The sequence below is a fragment of the Nothobranchius furzeri genome, unplaced genomic scaffold, assembly GCF_043380555.1.
Source record: "Nothobranchius furzeri strain GRZ-AD unplaced genomic scaffold, NfurGRZ-RIMD1 Scf054, whole genome shotgun sequence".
In the NCBI taxonomy this organism is placed as follows: domain Eukaryota; kingdom Metazoa; phylum Chordata; class Actinopteri; order Cyprinodontiformes; family Nothobranchiidae; genus Nothobranchius; species Nothobranchius furzeri.
This window is the reverse complement of record NW_027223071.1, coordinates 91,442-115,554: the sequence shown is the minus strand read 5'-3', so window position 1 is coordinate 115,554 and position 24,113 is coordinate 91,442. Positions and strand designations below refer to the sequence as shown.

Below are 24,113 nucleotides of genomic sequence, written 5' to 3'. Positions count from 1 at the left end.
TCCTGGTTTAATATCGAGTCCAATTACGGAAAGAACAGCGAAAGTAATCAGCAAGGTCTAAAAAAAACAAGTAGAAAAATATTTATTTGTTGTGTTCAAAAAGCTTTTGGTTTTTATTAAGTTTTGAAATCGCTAATTGTAAAATATGTAAACTACCATATGTATTTACATCTTAAAGATTAACAGAAATATATTTGATCGTTTTCCACTGTTTTTACAATTTTTTTTTATCAGCTCCAACAAATTGAAACAAGGAGCTGTGCCGCTGAATGTCCACCAGATGGCGCCGTTTCACCGTCTAGTAAAGGTAAGCAGACCCTTTCAGCCAGTGGAGACATAAAAATCCCTTCAGGACAATGAAGAGCAGTAGAAACTAATGTCGAGGAAAAAGCTAAAGCTAGCTTCTGTGTGATGAAGGTGAGTTTAACACTCTAGGCTCGTGATTTAAGACTTGTTTGGGTAACCTAAAACTAGTAAACTATAAACATTAAAGTAAAAAATAAACAATAAAAAATTGTCGTAAAGGTAACAGACGCCCTCTAGCGGACAACTGAATATTACATAAACAACAAAAAACTGTCATGGCGGCTACCGCCAGGCTGACTCTGGTCACCGGTTAGTTTATATTTAACTACTTTATTTAAACAGCTTGTTTCATTGTTTAATATCGAGTCCAATTACGGAAAAAACAGCGAAAGTAATCAACAAGGTCTAAAAAAACCAAGTAGAAAAATATTAGTTTTTTTTGTTGTGTTCAAAAAACTTTTGGTTTTTATTGTTTTGAAATCGCTAATTGTAAAATATGTAAACTACCATATGTATTTACATCTTAAAGATTAACAGAAATATATTTGATCGTTTTCCACTGTTTTTATCATTTTTTTTATTTATCAGCTGCGACAAATTGAAACGAGGAGCAGTGCCGCGGATGTCCACCAGATGGCGCAGTTTCACCGTCTAGTAAAGGTAAGCAGACCCTTTCAGCCAGTGGAGACATAAAAATCCCTTCAGGACAATGAAGAGCAGTAGAAACTAATGTCGAGGAAAAAGCTAAAGCTAGCTTCTGTGTGATGTGAGTCTAACACTCTAGGCTCATGGAAATTACACATTACAAATTCTTTAAAGTACATTTTCTTAAATTGACCCAAATTTAGTCAGAAGTTTTGATAAACTCAAAATAGCAACACTTAAAATTTTATCACTTCCACATTAAGTGTTAATAAAAACAAGAGTCAAGCAGCTCTTTTTAAAAAGATGATATATTACAGAAACACGATTTTAAAATTACTTACAGACGTAAAATACTTTTTTCTTCAGCACCATGTTTGTGTTGAAATGTCTTCAACACAATGAAAACAAATAGTTGAGGTCATTTTCTTTAAGGGACAGATTCTTTATGTTCTGACTGTCCCACCAGTTAATTATATAAAAAATTAAAACAAATAAAACTAAAACGGCCCCATAGAACCAGAAATCACTTTTCACTCAGTCCCTGCTGACGGATGTTCATCTCCACCGTGTCACTGCTCTTCTCTCACCCTCACTCCTCTCTAAATATTAAAATAATTAAGATTTTATTTAATAAATGTAGTTCGGTTTCACTAAACACAGGAACAAACCTGTTGAGTCAAACTGCAGCAAGAAAACAGGAATGTGAGAAGTGGAGTCACCGTTTAATCATGGCAGTGGAAACAGCACAGTACAGATGAAACTAGATAAGGGAGGGATTACAGTTTTAGTCACGGCCAGATTCTTTGGTTGGTGGAGGTGTGAACAGAAGCATCACAGCTGTGCAGTCGAGCTGCATCAAATAAATACAACTGAAAGTCACGTCTGCTAGAAATAATCCTCGGTTCTTATTTTAATCTCAAAGCACCCAGTTGGTTTTAAATAAATACAATAGAATATCACTATTTCTGTACAAATGTAATGCACATTTCCCTAGAAGAGACTAAAATGGAGGACTTTATTTTATAGAATTAGCACCTTTCCACAGTTTCACTCAGTAACGTGTGCATTTTTATTCTCTGCTGCAGGAACAGAAAACACCGGGTCTGGATCAGCACCGGAATACTGAAGTGGTGTCTGGAGGCCACTCAGGTACGTGATGGCTTTAGTCTCGCTTCACCGTCTCTCTGGTCTCACTAACCTTTAAAAAGCACCACATATATATATTCTAATGATCCGTTTGAGCTCTGAGGCACACTGTTAGATAATAAAGCTTTTAGAGCAGAAAGACGACTCCGATCAGAGCCTGATGGTGGCATGTGGTCCGTTCCCTGCTTGCTTTATTAGAAGTGACAGGATGTGACGTAACCGATGCTTAGATTAGGACAAATCTGGCTTTAGAAGAATAGATTCGGGAGTGAAACTGTTGGTCCTGTTGCTGCATGTGGGAATTACAGAAGTAGGGTAACGTCTGATCGTGGACCTTTTCTTAAAGAGGAGGGGAGGTGGAGCAGGAAGTGGATGAAGGTGTCAGCAGGGAGGAGTAAGCCTGGGTCCAGGCCCGTTGAAGAACACTTTGTTTGATTCCCAGGAACGTCGTTCTTCCTGTTTATTTTCCTCCCAGTCGATGTTTCCTCTGTTTGGTCCATGTTTTGCTGGGAGGGCTCCAGAGGCACGTAGGCGAGTGTGTGTGTGTGTTTATATCATTTACAAGTTAATTTACAAATTACTGGGCCTGTATGTTTATCGTGTGTGTGTGTGTGTGTGTGTGTGTGTGTTCAGCCTTGGAAACAGACAGGTCCAACTTCAAACCCAAACTGCTGGTTGCTCTCCCCAAAGTCTGACACCTTGATGTCCAGCAGAGGGAGGTGCTCCACCTGAGGCGTGTTGATCTCCAGGACCGTCCTGTCGAAGCCTTTCCGGTACTGTGGAGAGAGACGGGGACACGCGTCAGATTTCCAGGTGAACCCGCCCAGAACACACACTCAGAATCAGCTGTGAACTCACGGAGCAGCCGTCCACCAATGCTTTGATGTAAGGGCTGGTCTCGTAGCTCAGCTCTTCCTCGTTGGCGCCTCTGAAGTGCAGCGCCCTCTTGTGGTTGTTCTTGGCGCTTCGGTCGGCCCAGGCCACGGAGCGGTGGCAGTGGTAGGTGAGGTTCTGACGGGCCTGGACACTCAGGAGGCGCAGGAAGCCCAGCTGGACCACGCCCACGGGCTCGCCGTTCAAATCCACGTAAGAGAACTGAGATCAGGAAGTAAACGAGTGAAGGTCATGGCGGCGGCCATTTTTAACCTCTCCGAGTGTTACTGACCTTGCTACCAGTGGTGAACTGACTGTACCACGACCCTGGAGTCTCTTTGTCCCAGGAGCTCATCTTCACCTGCAGTCAGAAAGGTTCCCGTGGCATCAGTTAAACCAGTTTAGTTTGATGTTTCTATGATGATTTAGGTCTGACTGACCGTGTCGACGTCTCTGGGGTACAGGCACGTCTCTCCTTTAGTGAAATTACAGAAGACCTTGAAGGAGTCTCTGGAGCAGCCTTGGTTTGGGTCAATCCAGTACTCTCCTGCAGAAAGGTGAGAAGTTACAGAAGCTCTGGTGGTGTTTGTGTTGGTGGCTTTTACTCTAAAGGAAACCGAAAACAACCCGGATAAGCAGCATGTGATCCTCTCACCATCCTGGAGGTCCGGCTGGCTGAGCTGCAGGTCCTGGCAGGTGCGAGCCGGACTGTCCCGAGTCCCCAGAGGGAAACGCATCGTCTCGATCTCCTGCCTTAGTGAGTTCAGGGATCCGAAGATCTCCTCCATGCCTTCACTGCCCATCAGGAACTCCGTACCAGCGGTGTCGGAGGCTGGCGCGTCGGGGTCGAACTCAGGCAGCAGCTGGCTGGCATCGATGGAGCGTTTAGTCTTGGGACTCCTCAGAATGGGCAGAGGCTGAATGGCCTCGCCTGGGGGACCCTGGCACAGAAGAATCTAATTTAACTCAGACTTTTATGAAGTATTTAAACAAGTATTAAACTTACAGGAGGCCCAGGAGGTCCTTGCACACCCTTCTCTCCCTTTGGACCTGCTCCTCCCTAAAGCAGAAAGATTTTAGAATCAGCCATTTAAACAGTTTGTTAACACGCCTCAACTAAAGCCGTGCAAACACCAACTCACACTGGAGCCCTTTGCTCCTTTGACACCTTGCGGACCCTGAAAAACAGAGCAGACGTCAGTTTTCCAACAATGACAAGAAGATCTGAATAAGATGGTAAAAAACTCACAGGAAGCCCAGGAGGACCAGCAGGACCCAGAGGTCCAGTACCTCCAGCCATCCCCTGTAGGGAGACACGTTTTATAATAAATGATAACCGGCGTGGAGCTGCTGCTCATGACGTTAACTCACAGGTTCTCCTTTAGGTCCGGTGGATCCATGAGGCCCAGGCATGCCCCGGTCTCCTTTCTCTCCCTGCTCTCCTGAAGGTCCGATCAGACCGATGAGACCCTGGTGACCCTTCTCACCCTTTGCACCAGGATCTCCACGCAGGCCAGGTAGACCGGGAGGTCCCTGCAGCACATCAGAGGAGGAGGTGAGGAAAAGGTAAACTCACATTTAACCAACCAGCTTTAGTGAATAGTGATGATGTCATTGACTTACGATAGGTCCAGGTGGGCCCGTCTGTCCAGCAGATCCTGGAGATCCTTGCTCTCCCTGAAACATCAAACAGGATCAGCTGCTGGATTCTAACTAAATGCAAACGCTGCCGATTCTGATTCCCAGGAAAACCCACCACTGGTCCTGGAAGTCCTCTGAGACCTTCTGTTCACGGTTTTCCCGGCTGACCCTGAGGACCAACAGGGCCGGTCTTCCCTGGGGGCCCGACGGCACCTGGATCCCCCTAAAGGTGACGAGAACCATCAGCGTGTTAATTTTCCACTTCTGCATGAGAAACTCTGTAGGCTTAAAGTGTGTTTTATGTTGTAATCCAGGTCCTCCGCTACCCAGCATGTTTTAGTTGTTTCTCTGCTCCAACATCTGATTTTAGTCAGCAGGGAAACACCTGAAACACGCTGGTTAGCAGACCTCCAGGAGCAGGAATAGCCATCACTGCTTTGGAGGCTGATCTGAATCTAAATGTGCTGAAATGTATAATTTTATTTTGACGTTAGAGTTTGAGTAATAAAATCACAAAATTAATGTAATTTATTAATTTGACTGAAGCTTAGAACAATGAAGCTGTTTAAACAAAGCTCATAATTCCCAGCTTTACTTTTGTAAATGTAAAATTACTATTTTTATGGATGGAAATGATTTAACGGGATCAGGAGACTTGTCCTCTTTAACTCATTCACTGCATGTTTTTACTGTGTGGGCGTCGGACGAGCCCCCGCTCCGTGAGAACAAACATCTCGGCTCTAAAGCCGATCTTCATCCGCGTACGTCACACGTCACGTGATCAGGAAGCAGAACATCCATGTGTTAGGAGATCGTTTTGGGCCGCTGCTGTAAAAAAAGTGAGGCACGAACCGGAAAAGCGTCTGCCGATCACAATTCAACAACGGATCATGAAAGAACGGGTAACGCGCGGATTCTTCCTGATGTAAGAGGCGACTCTCCGCTTTGTTTTGGTAGCTTTGGCATCGACATCATCCTAGCGCGCAATGTCCTGTGACTCTTAAAAAACGGTGAGAAACGCCGGCAGCGAATGAGTTAAGGGTTTTCTAGTGTTTAAATCTGCATGTTGATCATCTGTAAAAACGACTCACTTTGGTTCCCTTCTCTCCTTGTCGGCCCTCCGGTCCTCTGGTCCCAGCAGGTCCCTGATGAATAAAATAGTTTAGGAATAATTTATCTATCGGATGCTTATTTAAAAGCGATAGGCGGATACATCCATCCATCTGGGCTATCAAACTTTACCCTTTTTCCTGGAGGACCAGGTGGTCCGTTCTCACCGGGAGGTCCTGGAGAACCCTGTAACAGGAAATGGATCCATGAGATTTAGGGGACAAACCGTGTTTGATGTTCCTGTTGCATCGTTTTACTCACCGACTCTCCTGCTTCACCGTCCTCTCCTCTCTCTCCTTTGGCGCCATCTTGACCCTGAAGTCAAAGCCGATCAGGATTAGATGAGATGTTCGGTGGTGCAGAAGATGGTCTGTAAAACTAAAGACACTTACTCTGGGTCCAACCTCACCAGGAGCACCAGGATCTCCAGGGGAACCAACTGGGCCCTGAAATTACAAAACCAGTCACGATAAGTGACAGGTCTGGGTGTCTGGATGGTAGAAGAACTGCTTCACTGCGTCTTACTGGGTTTCCTTTGGGTCCATCATCTCCAGGTCGTCCTCGTCCTCCAGCAGGTCCAGCAGTTCCAGGTTGTCCAGCTTCTCCCTTCTCTCCGCGTTCTCCACGAAGACCCTGACAACGAGAACACGGCTGTTGGCTAACCGGTCAGCGGGGCATCAGAAGACTTTGGCTCACTCAGGTACTCACCTTCTTTCCTGGTTCTCCAACAACTCCAGGTGCTCCCGCCTCACCAGGCTCTCCCTGTGGAGCAAACACTGAATGTCTTATAGCAGCTATTTTATGAGAGACTATTAAAGTCATGCAGGAAAATCCTCCAATGCTGCACCTTCTCTCCAAGAGGTCCAGGATTACCCAAACCACCAGGAGGACCTTGAGGTCCCTGAAATGCAACCATGAAACAAATGTAATGAGAGACAAAGTTCCTACTAACAGACCTGACTTGGTAAAAACTACAGAAGCAACTAGAAGAGCTCCAAGCACTCACGTCGGCTCCGTTGGGTCCAGCAGGTCCGCGGGGTCCCGGAGGTCCAGGAGGACCCTGGAGACATAAAAAAGTTGTATTGCTGTAGAAGAAAGAAGCCACATCTCCAGTTGTTTTAAGCTCACCAATGGCCCAACGTCTCCGGTCTCTCCCTTCTCACCCGATGGTCCAGGCAGGCCCTGTAGACCAGAAGAAGTTTAACCAAAAACTGGTTAGCAGCTTAGCGCAGGAACCTAAACACGAGCGACTCCAACAGAAAACTGTTTATTGGTTTTTCTTCTTTCACCTGAAGTCCGATAGGTCCCGGAGCTCCCGGGAATCCTCGAGTTCCTTCGTCACCTTTAGCTCCAAAAGGTCCCTGCTGCCCCCTTGGTCCCAGCTCTCCATCTGCCCCCTGCCCCACAGAGGAGATAAGAAATGGTATGCAGCCCACATCCAAGCACCAAATCAGCATTTTGATCTGTTTCTACTCACAGCAGGACCGGGTTGGCCAACTGGACCGTTTGGGCCAGGTGGACCAGGAGGACCCTAACATGAAAACACGCATTTTAGCTTTAAAACATGAATATTATTATTAATAATAATACGACACACGAGGGCTTCACTAAGTCACTCACATGCTCTCCTTTCCCCCCCTTGGCTCCCTTCTGACCGTGTTCTCCAACTTCACCCTGAAGACACGTTTTATCAAAGTTTGAGCACATACGACTATTATTGGTCAGGATAATAGATGCACGTTCATTTAGAATATTTAATAAGGAATATTAGAGGAGGTTCTTTTTGCTTCGGACATGAAGGTGTTTCTAGTTACCTTTACATGTTTCGACCGTCGTCTGCGGTCTTCTTCAGAAGTCTCACAGATGTTTGTGTGACGCGTCTTTATCAGCTGTTCTTCCGGTGGGCGTGGCCAACCCGGAGCTGGCTGGTCTTTGGAGAAGGGAATCCCAGGTGCAAGACAGCTGATAGGCTCCCTCGTCTCTGTTCATGCTCCCGTTTCCTCATTTCTATTGCCTCCCTGACCCAACGTTTGAACCGGTTGTTCTCGGTGTTGATAATTTTCCCTTGATCCCAGTCCATGATGTGATTATTTCGTTTGCAATGATCTGACATGGCTGACTTGAAGGTTTGCTCCTCTGCTTTTTTTTTGTTGTTGTCCTTGTGAGGCGACAGAAATAAGGAAACGGGAACATGAACAGAGACGAGGGGGCCTATCAGCTGTCTCGCACCTGGGATTCCCTTCTCCAAAGACCAGCCAGCGGAGGTGGGCGTGACCGACCCGGCGGATCTGACAGATCCGGCTTGGCCACGCCCACCGGAAGAACAGCTGATAGACGAGTCACACAAACACCTGTGACACTTCTGAAGAAGACCGCAGACGACGGTCGAAACATGTAAAGGTAACTAGAAACACCTTCATGTCCGAAGCAAAAGGAACCTCGTTTAATATTTAAAAAGAGGACATAATGAACATTGTAAAGGATTTAATAAGGAATATCTATAATTAGGATCTAAAATGTCCCATAACTAAAATAATGTAGAAGTCGGTTTTGTGTCGACTGTGACTAAAGTCTTGGGACGGTCATGTGGAGTTACTCACCTTATCTCCATCCTCTCCAGGTACTCCAGGTGATCCAGCAGGGCCGGGCAGACCCACTGGACCCTGGACTCCATCCCGCCCTGCTGGGCCAATGGGGCCTTTCTCGCCCTGTAAAGGAGAACGTCTGAAGTTATTCCGTCTTTAGCTCGCCACGCCGAGTTAAAGGATATATTTTAGGTTTGTGTTACTGATTAAAAACGTCCTGATAACTCACTGGAACGCCCTTCTCTCCAGCTTGTCCTGGTGGTCCTTGAGGACCTGGTCTGCCAGGAGGTCCCACAGGTCCAGCGGTTCCAGCAGAACCTCTCTCACCAGGAGAACCCTAGAAAGTACACATGTTGGTACACTTAACAGTGAGCGAGTACTTCTACCTTTGATTGGGTCTTCTGACATCAACATCAGCCTGACTCTGACAGAAATGACCTTAACCCTCAGGCTTCACTTTAACTTTCATACAAAAGAGTCATTAGAGGGCAAAAACGTCCGCTTGTAAGGGTTTTTAGCTTTCTCGCCTGGGCAACGTATGGAGAAATGACAGAATTTGGGAGTGAACAGTAAAAATCATAAATTTGACTACCTTTGTCCAAAATGAAACCATAACATCACAGAAAGCATGATTACTTGCTGCAGATGATGCAGGATCAAAAACTGTGGTTTGCATTGAAGTCAATGGGACGTTTTTGCCTCTAATGGCTCGAGTGTATAGTGAATTTTAAATCTGTTGCTATGTAAAAACTATAAATGCAAAAAATTCAAAATTTTAGATATTTCATAACATAATCAAGACTGATTGGAACTAAACACCCCCAGGCAAAAAAAAATGTCTTTTTTAGAAAATAACTCAGTTTTAGTGTTTTTTTCTTCTTCATAAATTACATCAATGACTGAGTATTCAAACTGGCATTTCAAGGGTTAAAAGCCTCAAAATGACTGATTTTTTTTTATGTTTGAGCAGGGCTGAAGTTGTTCAACAGATGTGTGAAAAAAAAAAAAAAACATTAAAAAAATTTTTATAGCCACTTTTACAAGCGGATGTTTTTGTCCTCTAAAGTCTCAAGTGTTTCTTTCATAGTGTTCCCTTGGTCTATTTTAAAAATTCCAAATTTGTCCAGAGAGCGGTTTTGCGACAACATTTTTTTACCGTATGCACAAACGGTGGTGAAATGGTGTCAAAACGAAAAACAAAAAACTGCCCAAATGGACAAAAAAGTCCCTAACGAAGCCTGAGGGCTAAGTTTCATAAGATTGTTCAAAACATACAGCAGGTCCAGGAGGTCCAGCAGGTCCTTCGCTTCCCTTCAGTCCTCCACCACCCTGGAAGGAAACATCAAAAGATCTCATCAGTTTCACCTGAGCTCCACTAAACCCTCTAGAGAAACATAAAGCATCAAACTCTGATGGTCTGAACTCGTTTCACTCACAGGGGTTCCAGGAAGTCCTCTCTCTCCAGGGAATCCTCTCAGACCAGGAGGCCCATCTTTACCAGGGCCTCCTGGAGGTCCGGGGTCTCCCTTGGTGCCCTCTTTTCCTGACGGACCAGAAAGTCCCTGCTCTCCTGGAGGACCTGGAGGTCCAGGGTGCCCACGCTCACCCATGGGGCCCGTTTCACCGGATGGACCCTAGGAGGATGGAGGGAAAAAAAGACTATGACTGCGTTGTTGCAAAAGCTGTGAAATGATGGAACCGGATGGATTAACCCACCTGAGGTCCTACAACTCCCGGAGGCCCAGGTGGACCCACTTTACCTTGGAACCCCTGTAGAAGAAGACTTGGTGAACCTAAAGATGCAGCAGAACACCTTTAACTAAGTTTATCTACAAACTTACGACTTCTCCTCTCTGTCCAGGATGTCCAGGCAGTCCGTCCTTTCCTGGAGGTCCCTGTGAAGTATTAGTTTACCTTAATTCCCCAAAAACTTCAGCTCCCATTTCAAAACAATAACCTAAAAGTCTTCAGCAGCAAAAAGCAGAAACCAGACTTACTGGAGGTCCCTTTGGTCCGGGGAAGCCGTTGGCTCCTTGAGGTCCGGGTAATCCCTGATCAGACCATGACATCGTATAAAATTAGAACATAAATTATAACCTAATTAAATCGTTTCATGATTTCCTGTAGCAGCAAATAAGAACTCACCCTCTCTCCAGGAGGACCAGGAGGGCCGTCACTTCCAGACGTTCCCTATGAGGAAATATAATATTTTAGGTCTGTTTGACACACAAAAATACTTTTAGATTATTGTATAAATAAGAAATTATTCATATGAAGATTTGATAAAAGGGAAAAGCGTACATTTGGAGAACGTTGCTAAGCCTGGGTGTTTCGATGTTTAGACAAACCTTTGCTCCTAGTTTTCCTGTTGATCCCCTCGGTCCTCTCTGCCCTCGAGGACCCTGGTGATCACAGACAAGAGTTAAAATAGATTTCCTGATCCAGAAAAAAATTTTATAAATGCAACCAAATTAACACATTAAACCATGATGTGCTACTACTAGTTTACCCGTTTAATTATAGATTCACTAGGAGAAATACAATAAAGTTTATCTCTCACCAAATAGACTATTTACTAAGAAATCACAATGTAACCATTGTGTGTGTGTGTGTGTGTGTGTGTGTGTCTTCTCGATCCCCAGTGAGTCGTGGAGGATGGCTGCTTACACTGAGCCAGGATTCTCTGGAGGTTTCTTCCTGTTTAAAAGGAGTTTTCCTCTCCACTGTCGTTGCATGCTTGCTTAGTATGAGGATTGCTGTAAAGACTCTTGACACTAGTCAGTGACTCGATGCAACCTGCTGGGTTTCTCATATAGGGAACATTTTTCTGATTGGCTTAATGAACTGACCTGGATTGGAATGTTTACTGTGTGAAGGTCCTTGAGACGACTCTGGTCGTGATTTGGCGCTTTATAAATAAACTTGAATTGAATCATTATAAGCACAGTGCAACACCACCTAAACTGTTACTGACCAAAGGTAGTCTCTGCTGACCCCCAGTGGTTATAATTGTAACTGCACTGGTGCTAAATGATGTCGACACAAATCAGCTTCTGTTTAGTTCCTCTGGTCTGACTAGGAGCTCTGAGTAAATGAGAACTTTACCGTTGGTCCTCTTTGTCCTCTTGGTCCTTGTTTTCCAGAAACACCCTGATTTAAAAAAGAAAACATGTTATAAACTAATAAAGCACAACTACGCCTGGGTAAAATCATCACTAGTTTTAATGTTTCAGGAAGGTAACTCCTGCTTTGATAACAAGTATAACAGCTCACCCGCGTTCCCTTCTCTCCATTAGAACCAGGAAATCCAGGGAATCCAAGAGATCCCTAAAAACAAAAATCTTTATATCAGTAATTATAGAAAACATTAACTAACTTCTGATGTACAAGTGTTTATTTACCTTGGGTCCTTGTCTTCCAGGGTATCCAGGAAGTCCAGGTACACCAAGTTTACCCTGGAAAAATGTCAACGATGTCATAAAATGCACAAAAAGTTTATTAGCGGGTTTCAGGTAAATGTTTAGGTAGAAAAGGAGACAAGCAGCTAGTTTTATTCTCAGATGCTGTAGTTGAGTTATTGTGTCCTGCAGTAAATTTAGAGGAAACATGTTTAGTTTAATAAAGCTAAAATAAACATTTAGAACAGGGGTGGGCGACATATTCTTATCTTATTTTCCACATCTGTTGATACTGATATACATCACCATATAAAACTAATCAATATTTATCAACCTTTAATGTTCCTGTTTAACCTGTTAAACCCTAACACCCCCCAACTGGGGGCCTCTACAGTTTCATGTCCCAGACATCTACAACTGTCCACATTCTCCAAACAACTACAACCACAATCAAACAGCTCAGATGGGAAACAAGGCCATTTTAAATTGTAATAAATTAAGAAACAATGATGTTTGAACTTTATTTTAGAAGAGCATCTGGCCTTCTCTGGTCTCTGCTGGAGAAAAAAAACCTTGAACAAATGTAGTTGAGGATCCCTGGAATAAATAAAACAATTGACTAAATTTCCTAAATGGAATTTGAACTCACAACCTCCATCCTGTCAGCACTTTCACACAGGGCAGCTCTTCTAAAATAAAGTTCAAGTATTATTTTATCTTAATGTGTCAAAAACCAAAAAGAGCTTTGTTTACAATCTAAACTGTTTTGATTGTAGCTGTAGCTGTGCTCGGGTAATGCAAACAACCACTGACACTTGGGACATGAAACTCCAAAGGCCCCTGATTGGGAGGCGCCAGGGCCCAAAGAAAAAAGGCCTAGGGCCTAAAGTTATTTTTGATTTAAAGCTGCAGCGCGCACGTGTGGTCGTTAGAGGAACTGCAGTCAGCACAACGCACGCCCATGACATTAAACCAGAAGTCCTGTATTATGTGACATCCTCTTTTAAAACTAATTAAAATGCCACAAAGTAAAAAATGTCACCCTTTTTTCCATAAACCACAAAAGGAAGTACAACAATGAGCTCATCTTTATATTCTTCTCTGATTTAAACGGTCGTACCTTCTCTCCAGCAAGCCCAATTGGTCCGAGTTCTCCAGGAGGTCCAACACGACCCTTTGGTCCCTCTGGGCCATCTTCTCCTCTGGGCCCTGAAACTCCAATCTCACCCTACCAGTGAGGAACATCAGATAACAACAGTCACAATAAAGCAAACATGAAACAGGACTGAAACATCATCTAATCTTATCCACCACAAACTTATTAGCCATCATTTATTTTACCCTCTCTCCCTTGATGCCAAAATCTCCCTTAATTCCTGGGAAGCCATCTTCTCCCTACAAACAAAAACAGTTATCTGTCAATCGAGGATATTTAGGACATTTCACATGACTGATTTTAGGCGGTAACGCAGGAGTTACCTTCTCTCCTTTGTGACCCTTTAGACCGCGGATTCCTTGCACTCCCTGCAATCAAAACAAAATGTTTGGTGGTTTAATCTTTTTAAATATGACATGAAAAAACTTTAAAATATATCATTAACTCATTCGCTGCCAGCGTTTCTCGCCATTTTTTGAGTCACAGAACGTTGCGCGCTAGGATGATGTCGACGCCAAAACAAAGCGGAGACCCACCTCTTACATCAGGAAGAATCCGCGCGTTTCGAGCGTTATCCGTTCTCTCATAATCCGTTGTTGAATTGTGATCGGCAGAAGCTTTTCCAGTTCGCGCCTCACTTTTTTTTTACAGCAGCGGCCCAAAACAATCTCCTAACACCTGGATGTTCTGCTTCCTGATCACGTGACGTACGCGGATGAAGATCGGCTTTAGAGCCGAGATGTTTGTTCTCACGGTGCGGGGGCTCGTCCGACGCCCACACAGTAAAAACATGCAAATGGCAGTGAACGGTTGGATTTAAAATGTTGACTTTTGTCATCATTGGCAGTATATGAGTTAATACACTGCTCAAAAAATAAAGGTAACACAAAAATAAGACTAGATCTGAAGCTGAACGTGCCGACAACAAACACAAAAATTATCAATGGAAATCAAACGTAACCCACAGAGGTTTGGATTTGGAGTCGTACTCAAAATAAAAGTGGAAAAACAACAGGCTGGTCCAGCTTTGATGTCACGTCCTTAAAACAAAAGAAAATGAGGCTCAGTAGTGGGTGTGGCCTCCACGTTTGTACGATCTCTACAACTCTTGGGCATGCTCCTGATGAGGTGGAGGATGGTCTCTTGAGGGATCTCCTCACAGGGTTCTACAACCTCACAACATAATCGGTCATTTACTCATTCACACGCTGGTGATGATGAGCTATATTGTAGCCACAGCTGCCCTGGGGCGCATTGACGGCAAAGACTGCCACACACTGGCACCACCAGTCTCTCCAACCACCACCATCAAGCAAGGCGGGTTAGGAGTCTTGCCCAGGGACACAACAGCAGCATTCTCTGGTGGGAGCCAGGATTGAACCTTGTAACTTACCAAAAGGTCAAATATTTAATCAAAAATTACCAGAAATTTACTTGTAGACACAAACTGCATCCCACATCCAGGGATGCATCACAACGCCTTTAAACGTGTCAAATTCTGATTTGTAAACATTGGATATAGACAAGGATCACTTCCTGATCTAGTTAGTTCTTCAGAGTTCACTCGGTTTAGGCCGACCAGTGAGCAAGCATTTGGGACCACCCTCTTATCTGACCTCAGGTCAAAACATTGCTCTGCAAAGCTTGCAAGTGACATCAGACACAACAGCCTCAGATGCAAAATAGACACTCCAGCTTCCTGCCGTCACCTGAAGGTATCTCAGACTAGATGGGTCATGCTCGGAGGTAGGGCTGCTCGATTATGGCAAAAACAATAATCACGATTATTGTGACTGAAATTGAGATCTCGATTATTTAGGACGATTTTTCAATTTATGTTGATTTTATTTGTTTTTATTCTGTCATAAAATTGCTCAGGGCACAATCGGACAAAATTAAATAAGAAACAAGATGATCACTAAAATAACTCCTGATTCCCAGTATAAAAAGACCAATGTACTTATAGCTCATAGTTTATGACCCAAGGGCTATAGACCTTGGTTTAATTCATTTAAGTCTAACCAGTACAGACCCAAATACCAATATCTTGCAAATTCTGACAGCAAGAATTATACAGTGGCATTTATAACAAATAAATGCAAATAAATTGATGTTCATAAAATGTTGTATAACATTTATTTAGTCATGTCAAGGTGCTGTAGGAGAGTGCACTAGCACCGTGTCCTCAGAGAGATTAGTTATTAGTTATCAGCGTGAGGAACTTATTTCTACCTTATTTATAAACTATTTATTTACAGGTCCATCAGTGAATGTAATAACTGTCCCAACCACAGCTGCACCCCCCCAACCCGGTTTCACAGCAATCATGGGCAAGCTGTACGTGTGTTTAGCGCGCAGCACGCGCACATTTAGCTGTTTTTAGCGGCTCAGGAGCCCGCAGTTACGGTGTGTGTCACTCACTCTGTTTAATCCAACAGGGAACCGGCTCTAAGAGCCGTTTCTTTAGCAACTGACACATCACTGCATCATTCCCTTTCCTAATGTCCTGAAGAACGGTCCGGAGCGCAGGCGGAGTGTTTAGCTAACCTGCAAGAAATGTCAACGGCGGTTATCCAGAAAGTAGCTAAGGTTACCAGAGATGTTTCTGAGGTGTTCGCTAGGTATTTTTACGATTTAAAAAGTCAAGAAGGGGGTCTGAAAAGCTGTTAGAAATAGCGTTTAAGTCGCTAAGTTGGCAACACTGTGGGAGGAGCGCTTCATTTGCAACTCAGGGCAGCGCAAGTGGGAGGAGCAAATAATCGGCTTGTTTTGTTTTTATAATCGTTCAAAACTCAGATCGTAATTGGGATAAAAATTTGATTAATTGAGCAGCCCTACTCAGAGGTCTCCATCCTGACCTCTTGACCCCCTGGATCTCACGTGGACCTTCATACAAGGGTGCGTAGACTCGACACAAATGGCATCGGATGGTTTTATGAACAATCTAGCTTATTAAACCATACAGCCAAACTGATTTTAAAACTCAGACATCTGAAACATGTAGCTCACATTCCACCATCTCATTCATCATCTGTTATCCTGTACAACCATCATCCATACTTTGTCATGTTTAATCATTAGTTTAGAAAATACAATTAAACTCATTTTTATAAACTATATCCTTGACTCTGTCTGAATGAATATGAAGTGTGTGTTCCCTGAAGAGTCAAAGAACCTAAAGGAACGTTAGTTCAAATATTCAAAGATCAATCAGATTGATATTTCATATTTATATGAAACACCACATCTTATTGATCATTTAATAAATACGAAGTCAATCCACACCGCTACAACCTTCTGATAACTGGACAACCCCCTCAACCTCCTGAGCTACTGCTGCTACCTGGACTAAAACATCTGCCAGCTCCTGGACTGTCTGTGGTGCAACGTGGTGTTGGTGGATGGAGCGAGACATGATGTCCTAGATGTGTTCAACTGGACTCGGGTCTGGGAAACGGGCGGAGCAGTCTATAGCATCAATGCCTTGCTCTTGCAGAAACTGCTGACACACTTTAGCCATGGGGTCCAACATTGTCTCACATTAGGAGGAACCCAGGGCCAACCGCATCAGCATGTGGTCTCACGGCAGTCTGACCACCTCTGGTGAGCACAACTCAGGTGTGTTCCCCCGTTTTCTTATTTTAATGCATTTTTAAAGTATTGGATATCGGCAGCCACTCATAATTAAGTGACATGAACAGAAAATGTGTTGGTATCTATGAACATTTTGATAAAATATTAAATAAATGTTCCGACCTTGATGCCACGAGGGCCAGGATAGCCGATGGCTCCTTGAGGACCGTTGGGACCCTGGAGATGATCAGGAAGATGAGTTAAAAGCATAAGACAACTAAAACCACAAAGATCTACTCTAATTATTCTAAATACACACAGAAAAAAGTTTAGGATGAAACAGATTAGGTGGTTTAAATCGACACCTACCTGGTTTCCTTTAGTGCCTGATGGACCCTCCTTTCCTGGGTGACCCTGAGAACAGAAAATGGGGCTCGAGTCTCTGGACAAATAAAAATACATAAAATCATATTTAATATTTTAAAAGGGAAACTTACAGGAGGGCCGTCCGCTCCAGGCATTCCTGGTAAACCCGGTTTTCCAGTGGGACCCTAGAAAGAAACACAAAGTGGTCATGAGCTTAATCCGAGTACCGTATTTTCTGGACTATAAGCCGCTACTTTTTTCCCACGCTTTGAACCCTGCGGCTTATAATGAGGTGCGGCTTTACTGCAGATTTTCCTTCACCTGCCACTAGGGGGCGCTTTAGCAGAAAGTGAAACAGGTGGAAGTCAAAAGTGGAAATCGAAGAAAGTGCTCATTTTAATTTAGCACATGCAAGCAGCCGGCACGATCCATACCCCCTCATCATGGTAACTACACGTATGAGTTCATATGATGCCGCATTTAAGCTGAAGGCCATCGATCTGGCAGTAAAGGAGGGAAACAGTGCTGCCGTACGTAAGCTTGGCATGAATGAATCCATGGTTCGGCGCTGGAGACGGCAGCGGAAAGAACTCATTCAAGCCAGCTTCACCCGGGGATGATGACAGCAACACGGACAGCGACACTGACATCGCCACAGAAAAGGTATGTGACGAAGCTCTTCTGAGGCTGTTCAACTCCGACACTGAAGAAGAGGACTTTAATGGCTTTAGTGCGCAAGAGGAAGATGAGAGCGAATGACTTCTTCTGGTAGGCAAGTGTGTTTTATTTACTAACCAGGCATGTTTTGTGTGCAGTTTTTATTTTCTAATCATCCAGGCCTTATTAATGCTGAGTCAGCGCTGTTCTTTTCTTCTAAACATGCAAATTACGGTAATAACGTGTCAGTGCTGTTTTTATTTTATAACCATCCAGAAATATGAATGCTATCAGTGCTGTTCTCTTTTCTAAACTTGCAGGCACGTTCACCCGTGTTTAAAATTCGTTTTGTTGAATTAAAACAACGACGAAAAACCTCCGTGTAGCGTCTTTCTGTCTAATTATCTCATGTTATGGCCGTACATGCGCTGTGCGCCAGAGACCTGCATGTGGCTGCTGTGCCGCGGCTTGTATTTGAGTGCGGTGTGTGTAGAAAACCTTTTTTTTTGTTGGTGGGCTCTATAGTCCGGAAATTACAGTAACTATATAATCCAAGACTAATCCTAATTTCTAGCATTCCCAGACCCAGTGGATATAGAGTCTCACATTCCTTAGTGGATATCTTCGTCTTCGTCTTCCTCCGCTTATCCGGGTCCGGGTCGCGGGGGCAGCATCCCAATTAGGGAGCTCCAGGCCGTCCTCTCCCCGGCCTTGTCCACCAGCTCCTCCGGCAGGACCCCAAGGCGTTCCCGGACCAGATTGGAGATGTAACCTCTCCAACGTGTCCTGGGTCGACCCGGGGGCCTTCTGCCGGCAGGACATGCCCGAAACACCTCCCCGGGGAGGCGTCCAGGAGGCATCCTGACCAGATGCCCAAACCACCTCAACTGGCTCCTTTCGATCCGGAGGAGCAGCGGTTCTACTCCGAGTCCCTCCCGAATGTCCGAGCTCTTCACCCTATCTCTAAGGCTGAGCCCGGCCACCCTACGGAGGAAACTCATTTCGGCCGCTTGTATCCGCGATCTCGTTCTTTCGGTCATTACCCAAAGCTCATGACCATAGGTGAGGATTGGGACATAGATCGACCGGTAAATCGAGAGCCTGGCATTCTGGCTCAGCTCCCTCTTCCCCACGACAGATCGGCTCAGCGTCCGCATCACTGCTGACGCCGAACCAATCCGCCTGTCGATCTCCCGATCCCTCCTACCCTCACTCGTGAACAAGACCCCGAGATACGTAAACTCCTCCACTTGAGGTAGGACCTCTCCCCCGACCCGGAGGTGGCAAGCCACCCTTTTCCGGTCGAGAACCATGGTCTCAGATTTGGAGGTGCTGATCCTCATCCCAGCCGCTTCACATTCGGCCGCGAACCTACCCAGCAAGAGCTGAAGGTCAGAGCTGGATGAAGCTAGGAGGACCACATCATCCGCAAAAAGCAGAGACGAGATTCTCCTGCCACCAAACTCGACACACTCCACACCACGGCTGCGTCTAGAAATTCTGTCCATAAAAGTGATGAACAGAACCGGTGACAAAGGGCAGCCCTGGCGGAGTCCAACCCTCACTGGGAACAGGTCCGACTTACTACCGGCTATGCGGACCAAACTCACGCTCCTCTGGTAAAGGGACTGAATGGCCCTTAACAGAAAGCCACCCACCCCATACTCCTGGAGCGTCCCCCACAGGGTGCCCCTGGGGACACGGTCATAAGCCTTCTCCAAATCCACAAAGCACATGTGGATTGGTTGGGCAAACTCCCATGCCCCCTCCATCACCCTTGCAAGGGTATAGAGCTGGTCCACAGTTCCACGGCCAGGACGAAAACCACATTGCTCCTCCTCTATCTGAGATTCAACTATCGATCGGACCCTCCTCTCCAGTACCTTGGCGTAGACCTTTCCCGGGAGGCTGAGGAGTGTGATCCCCCTATAGTTGGAACACACCCTCAGGTCACCCTTCTTAAAGATGGGGACCACCACCCCGGTCTGCCACTCCCTAGGAACTGCCACCGATGACCACGCAATGTTGTAGAGACGTGTCAACCATGACAGCCCTACAACATCCATAGCCTTGAGATACCCAGGACGAACCTCATCCGCCCCCGGGGCTCCGCCGCTGTGTAGTTGTTTGACTACCTCAGCAACTTCTGCCCCCGAGATCGGACAGTCCATCCCCAGGCCTCCCAGCTCTGGTTCCTCCTCGGAATGCGCATTGGTGGGATTGAGGAGCTCCTCAAAGTATTCCTTCCACCGTCCGACTATAGCCTCAGTTGACGTCAGCAGCTCCCCATCCCCACTGTAAACAGTGTGAGCGAGTTGCTGCCTTCCTCTCCTGAGGCGCCGGACAGTTTGCCAGAACCTCTTTGGAGCCGATCGATAGTCTTTCTCCATGGCCTCACCAAACTCCTCCCACGCCCGAGATTTTGCCTCGGCAACTGCCACTGCTGCACCCCGCTTGGCTATCCGGTACCTGTCTGCTGCCTCCGGAGACCCACAGACCAGCCACGCCCTGTAGGCCTCCTTCTTCAGCCTGACGGCTCCCCGAACCTCTGGTGTCCACCAGCGGGTACGGGGGTTGCCACCACGACTGGCACCGGCCACCTTACGACCACAGCTAGCAACAGCCGCCTCGACAATCGCAGAGTGGAACAAGGCCCACTCGGACTCAATGTCCCCCACTGCTCTCGGGACGTGGTCAAAGCTCTGCCGGAGGTGGGAGTTGAAGACCGTCTTGACAGGTTCTTCTGCCAGGCGTTCCCAGCAGACCCTCACTATGCGTTTGGGTCTGCCAGGTCTACGCGGCATGTTCCCTTGCCATCTGATCCAACTCACCACCAGGTGGTGATCAGTTGACAGCTCCGCCCCTCTCTTCACTCGGGTGTCCAAAACATACGGCCGCAGGTCAGATGATACGACTACAAAATCTATCATCGACCTGTGACCTAGGCTGCCCTGGTACCAAGTGTACCGGTGGGCATCCTTATGTTCGAACATGGTGTTCGTTATGGCCAAACTGCGGCTTGCACAGAAGTCCAATAACAAAACACCGCTCGAGTTCAGATTAGGTGGGCCGTTCCTCCCAATCACACCCCTCCAGGTCAAGCTGTCATTGCCCACGTGAGCATTGAAGTCCCCCAGCAGGACAATGGAGTCCCCTGATGGAGCACTATCTAGCACTCGTCCCAGGGACTCCAAAAAGGGTGGGTACTCTGAACTGATATTTGGCCCATAAGCACAAACAACAGTCAGGACCTGTTCCCCGACCCGAAGGCGCAAGGAAGCTACCCTCTTGTCCCCCGGGGTAAACCCCAACACACAGGCAGAGAGTCTCGGGGCTAACAAAAAGCCAACCCCAGCCCTCCGCCTCTCACCCGGAGCAACTCCAGCAAAGTAGAGTGTCCAACCCCTCTCCAGGTCTCGGGTTCCAGAGCCAATGCAATGTGTCGAGGTGAGTCCGACATCACCTGCTGCTGTAGTGGATATCAGTATTTCTATTCTTTTTGTGAAACCAGTTTAACATCTATACTGCTGCTGGTTTGTCCAAAATACAAGCTGAAAAATAAGGTTCATGGATATTTTAGATTTTTGTTATTGGGGCCTCTGGTTTATGAAGACAATAGTTAAACATGAGGAAGATCTGGAACTAGCAGCAGGGTCGTTGAGGATTTCACCATTTTAATGTAATTCTAGTATCTAGGACACAAATTCTGGGTTACTTACTTTCTCTCCTGGAGGTCCAATAGCTCCCTGAGGTCCTGGCATTCCCTGCAAAAACAACAAATATAAAACCAATTATGTATTCTTTACTCTAAACGTCGTATGCAAATGCAGAAAAGACACACTGCTCTCCCCAAAGGGGATGCAGCCTGTAAATTACTATAGAGCACACTAGAGCTGGGGATTCTTCAGCAACACAGGAACAATAAAACTGCAGAAACGTCGGTCTGTCACATAAAGGCAATGATACCAGTGATGCAGCTTCTTACTCCTAAAAAACATCAAATGGCAGGTAGGTTGTCTCACCTGAGTTCCTGGAGTTCCCTGCTGGCCTGGAGGTCCGGGCTCACCTTGAGGACCCTGAGAGATAAAATAAAAAGTGACTGGAAGGTACAAAAGGAGTAGTAAAATGTATGAAATTACTGGTTGTACAGTTCAGATCCTACTTGTAAATAATCTGATAATTTCATGATGACATGTTAAAGTTGCTTTCCGGAGTTTTCCCGTTTCAGAAATGATGTATAATTTGTCAGAAATCCGTAAAAGTGATTGTCTCATCCTGTGATAAAATGTAAGCGATACATCTTGTTTTTTGTTTTTTTTTGCAAACCACGCCCCCTGCCCTGCAGAGCGCCGTGCAATAGGAAACTGAGCGCCAACCAGAACTAACCAATAGCGTTAGACTACCGCGTACGTGCTTCAAATTTAAGGAATACCTCGGCTGATGCAGAGTTGAGGAACTTTTCACGGACAAGAAAGTCTCTAAAATATAAATATGTGAGACCACAAAGGAGAATAATACTCGTAAAACAACGTGTTTTTGCTGTTTGTCGCTACAGAAGCACATTTATAAACAGAAATGTGAAGTTGCCATCTTAAAAAAACAGGAACAGCATTTTTGTGTGATATGCTTGTCAGCCACTAGATGGTGCCATCGGATAAGAGAAATACTCCGGAAAGAAGCTTTAACCATTACTGACCAAATTTCCTTTGGGACCATGAGGGCCATCATTTCCTCGTACACCCTGGAAGGAGAGAGAGAGCACACAGTAAAAAAAAAATTGCTGCCCATGTGAACAACTTCCTCACTGGTTTATATCAGAGCACTTTTTTGCAGGTAGAAAGTGAAAATGCCCTTTTTATTCTTTAATCGCAGCAAATCAGACACTGGTGATGAGAAAGTCCATCATTTTAAACATCAATATCTATAAAGTTCTGCTGTAATATTCTGATTCATGAAAACAAGATAAAAGCAAAACAAAAAAGTCACACTACACTAAAACAGCTCTGTTAGATATAAATATATGGCGTAGATGTCAAAAATGGCTGCCAGAATCCTCCCTTCAGCAGAAACTGAAGAACATCACATCCTAATTTCTGGATCAGTAGCTTTCCCGGCCGTCATATCAGGATACAGACTGTTGCTTCAGACATGGCTGTGGGTGTTGTGTGGTTTACTTACAGGAGGTCCAGAGATTCCTGGAGGACCTTTAGGCCCGAGCAGACCACGGGGTCCCTAAAGACAAAGACAGAAACACATCTAGGGTAAGATAAAACTCAGTAACAGGGAAAACTCAAGGTCTAAAACAATACTCTCAAATTCAACTACCGTATTTTCCGCAGTATAAGTCGCACCAGCCATAAAATGTATAATGAAGAAAAAAACATATATAAGTCGCACTATAAGTCACATTTTGGGGGGAAACTTTATTACTTTTCTTACAAAATCTGAGACCAAGCGTTTCACATTGCAAGACAAGTACCGGTAATAATAACAGAATAAACAATCAGGGCGCAGCAGCGCGCCACGGTCTCCAGCAGAAGATGGCGGTGTTTCAAACCCTCCCAGTGGGTGGGGAGAGCGCCCGCAGTACCCCGCACGCCACAGGCTGCAGCAGGTGATGGCGGTGTTTGAAACCCTCCCAGCGGGGCAGAGGAGCTGAAACCTGGACCGGAGCCGGCCCGCAGCAGCGCGCAACGGTCTCCAGCAGGTGATGGCGGGGCAGGGGAGCTCATTCCTGGTCTGGAGCCGGCCCGCAGCAGCACGGTACACATAATTTGGTACATAAGTCACTTTGGTATATAAGTCGCAGGACCAGCCAGACTATGAAAAAAAGTGCAACTTATAGTCTGGAAAATACGGTATGTGAATAAATTATGTGTAAATATGCACAGCCAATAAAAATCAAAATGAGCTGGTAAATCTCTTTGGTTGCCATGGAAACACTCACGGGTTCACCTGGGAGACCCCTGGGTCCGACGTCTCCATCGTCTCCCTACAAACAGAAACAAGAGTGAATAAATGCTGACAAAACTGATATAAAGTAACACAAAGTAAGATTACTGAAGTATTTTAGATGTTTTTCTGTTTCAGTGCATACCCTCTCTCCATCTTCTCCTTGAGATCCTGGTGGTCCCATTGGTCCCGGGTCACCCTGACAAGATCCAAAGCAGAAGAAATCAGAACACAGAAAACTTCATCTACTTCCAAAAAACCCAAACAGTTATTCAAGCGTCGATGATATCACATGGATACATTACACATTACCAAGAACTTACCCTGTGTCCTTTGTCACCAGGCAAACCAGGAAGACCATCAAAGCCACGATCGCCCTGAGACGAACACACAAACCATAAGGCACAACGACTACACCAAACAGAATAGATAAAAAACACAAATAATTATTATTTAGGGAATAACCTGTGTTTTTATTTGACAAATATGATAACAGAGTGAATACTTTACTTTAGATCCGGGCTCTCCGGGCATTCCCCGAGGCCCATCAGCACCAGCGCGACCCTGAGAGCACAAGCAGACAATATTAAAATGTTTTAAAACAAACTTTAAATGTAAAGTTTGTTTTTACCAACTAAAACAACCCAAATAAGATTCTGTTTGGTCGTGTTTGCAAAAAAAGATTACAGGACCAAAACGACCTTA

General features: G+C 45.3%; 1 protein-coding gene across 1 annotated transcript in view; it reads right to left on the bottom strand.

The window, feature by feature from the left end:
- Positions 1 to 2,588: 2,588 nt before the first annotated feature.
- LOC129161115 (collagen alpha-2(XI) chain-like) overlaps positions 2,589 to 24,113 on the bottom strand; it is a 51,565-nt gene continuing 30,040 nt past the window's right edge. The window contains 49 exon segments of the mRNA XM_070547837.1: positions 2,589 to 2,873; positions 2,956 to 3,192; positions 3,263 to 3,331; positions 3,411 to 3,517; positions 3,626 to 3,911; positions 3,977 to 4,030; positions 4,113 to 4,148; positions 4,220 to 4,273; positions 4,342 to 4,503; positions 4,594 to 4,647; positions 4,727 to 4,834; positions 5,703 to 5,756; positions 5,854 to 5,907; positions 5,983 to 6,036; positions 6,114 to 6,167; positions 6,247 to 6,354; positions 6,430 to 6,483; positions 6,569 to 6,622; positions 6,728 to 6,781; positions 6,850 to 6,903; positions 7,011 to 7,118; positions 7,199 to 7,252; positions 7,342 to 7,395; positions 8,322 to 8,429; positions 8,536 to 8,643; positions 9,582 to 9,635; positions 9,743 to 9,940; positions 10,023 to 10,076; positions 10,148 to 10,201; positions 10,304 to 10,357; positions 10,452 to 10,496; positions 10,655 to 10,708; positions 11,412 to 11,456; positions 11,580 to 11,633; positions 11,708 to 11,761; positions 12,825 to 12,932; positions 13,046 to 13,099; positions 13,184 to 13,228; positions 16,617 to 16,670; positions 16,803 to 16,847; positions 16,931 to 16,984; positions 21,176 to 21,220; positions 21,479 to 21,532; positions 22,153 to 22,197; positions 22,635 to 22,688; positions 23,404 to 23,448; positions 23,554 to 23,607; positions 23,732 to 23,785; positions 23,919 to 23,972. Coding sequence (XP_070403938.1) covers positions 2,727 to 2,873; positions 2,956 to 3,192; positions 3,263 to 3,331; positions 3,411 to 3,517; positions 3,626 to 3,911; positions 3,977 to 4,030; positions 4,113 to 4,148; positions 4,220 to 4,273; positions 4,342 to 4,503; positions 4,594 to 4,647; positions 4,727 to 4,834; positions 5,703 to 5,756; positions 5,854 to 5,907; positions 5,983 to 6,036; positions 6,114 to 6,167; positions 6,247 to 6,354; positions 6,430 to 6,483; positions 6,569 to 6,622; positions 6,728 to 6,781; positions 6,850 to 6,903; positions 7,011 to 7,118; positions 7,199 to 7,252; positions 7,342 to 7,395; positions 8,322 to 8,429; positions 8,536 to 8,643; positions 9,582 to 9,635; positions 9,743 to 9,940; positions 10,023 to 10,076; positions 10,148 to 10,201; positions 10,304 to 10,357; positions 10,452 to 10,496; positions 10,655 to 10,708; positions 11,412 to 11,456; positions 11,580 to 11,633; positions 11,708 to 11,761; positions 12,825 to 12,932; positions 13,046 to 13,099; positions 13,184 to 13,228; positions 16,617 to 16,670; positions 16,803 to 16,847; positions 16,931 to 16,984; positions 21,176 to 21,220; positions 21,479 to 21,532; positions 22,153 to 22,197; positions 22,635 to 22,688; positions 23,404 to 23,448; positions 23,554 to 23,607; positions 23,732 to 23,785; positions 23,919 to 23,972 — 3,717 coding nt within the window. The 3' untranslated portion in view covers positions 2,589 to 2,726.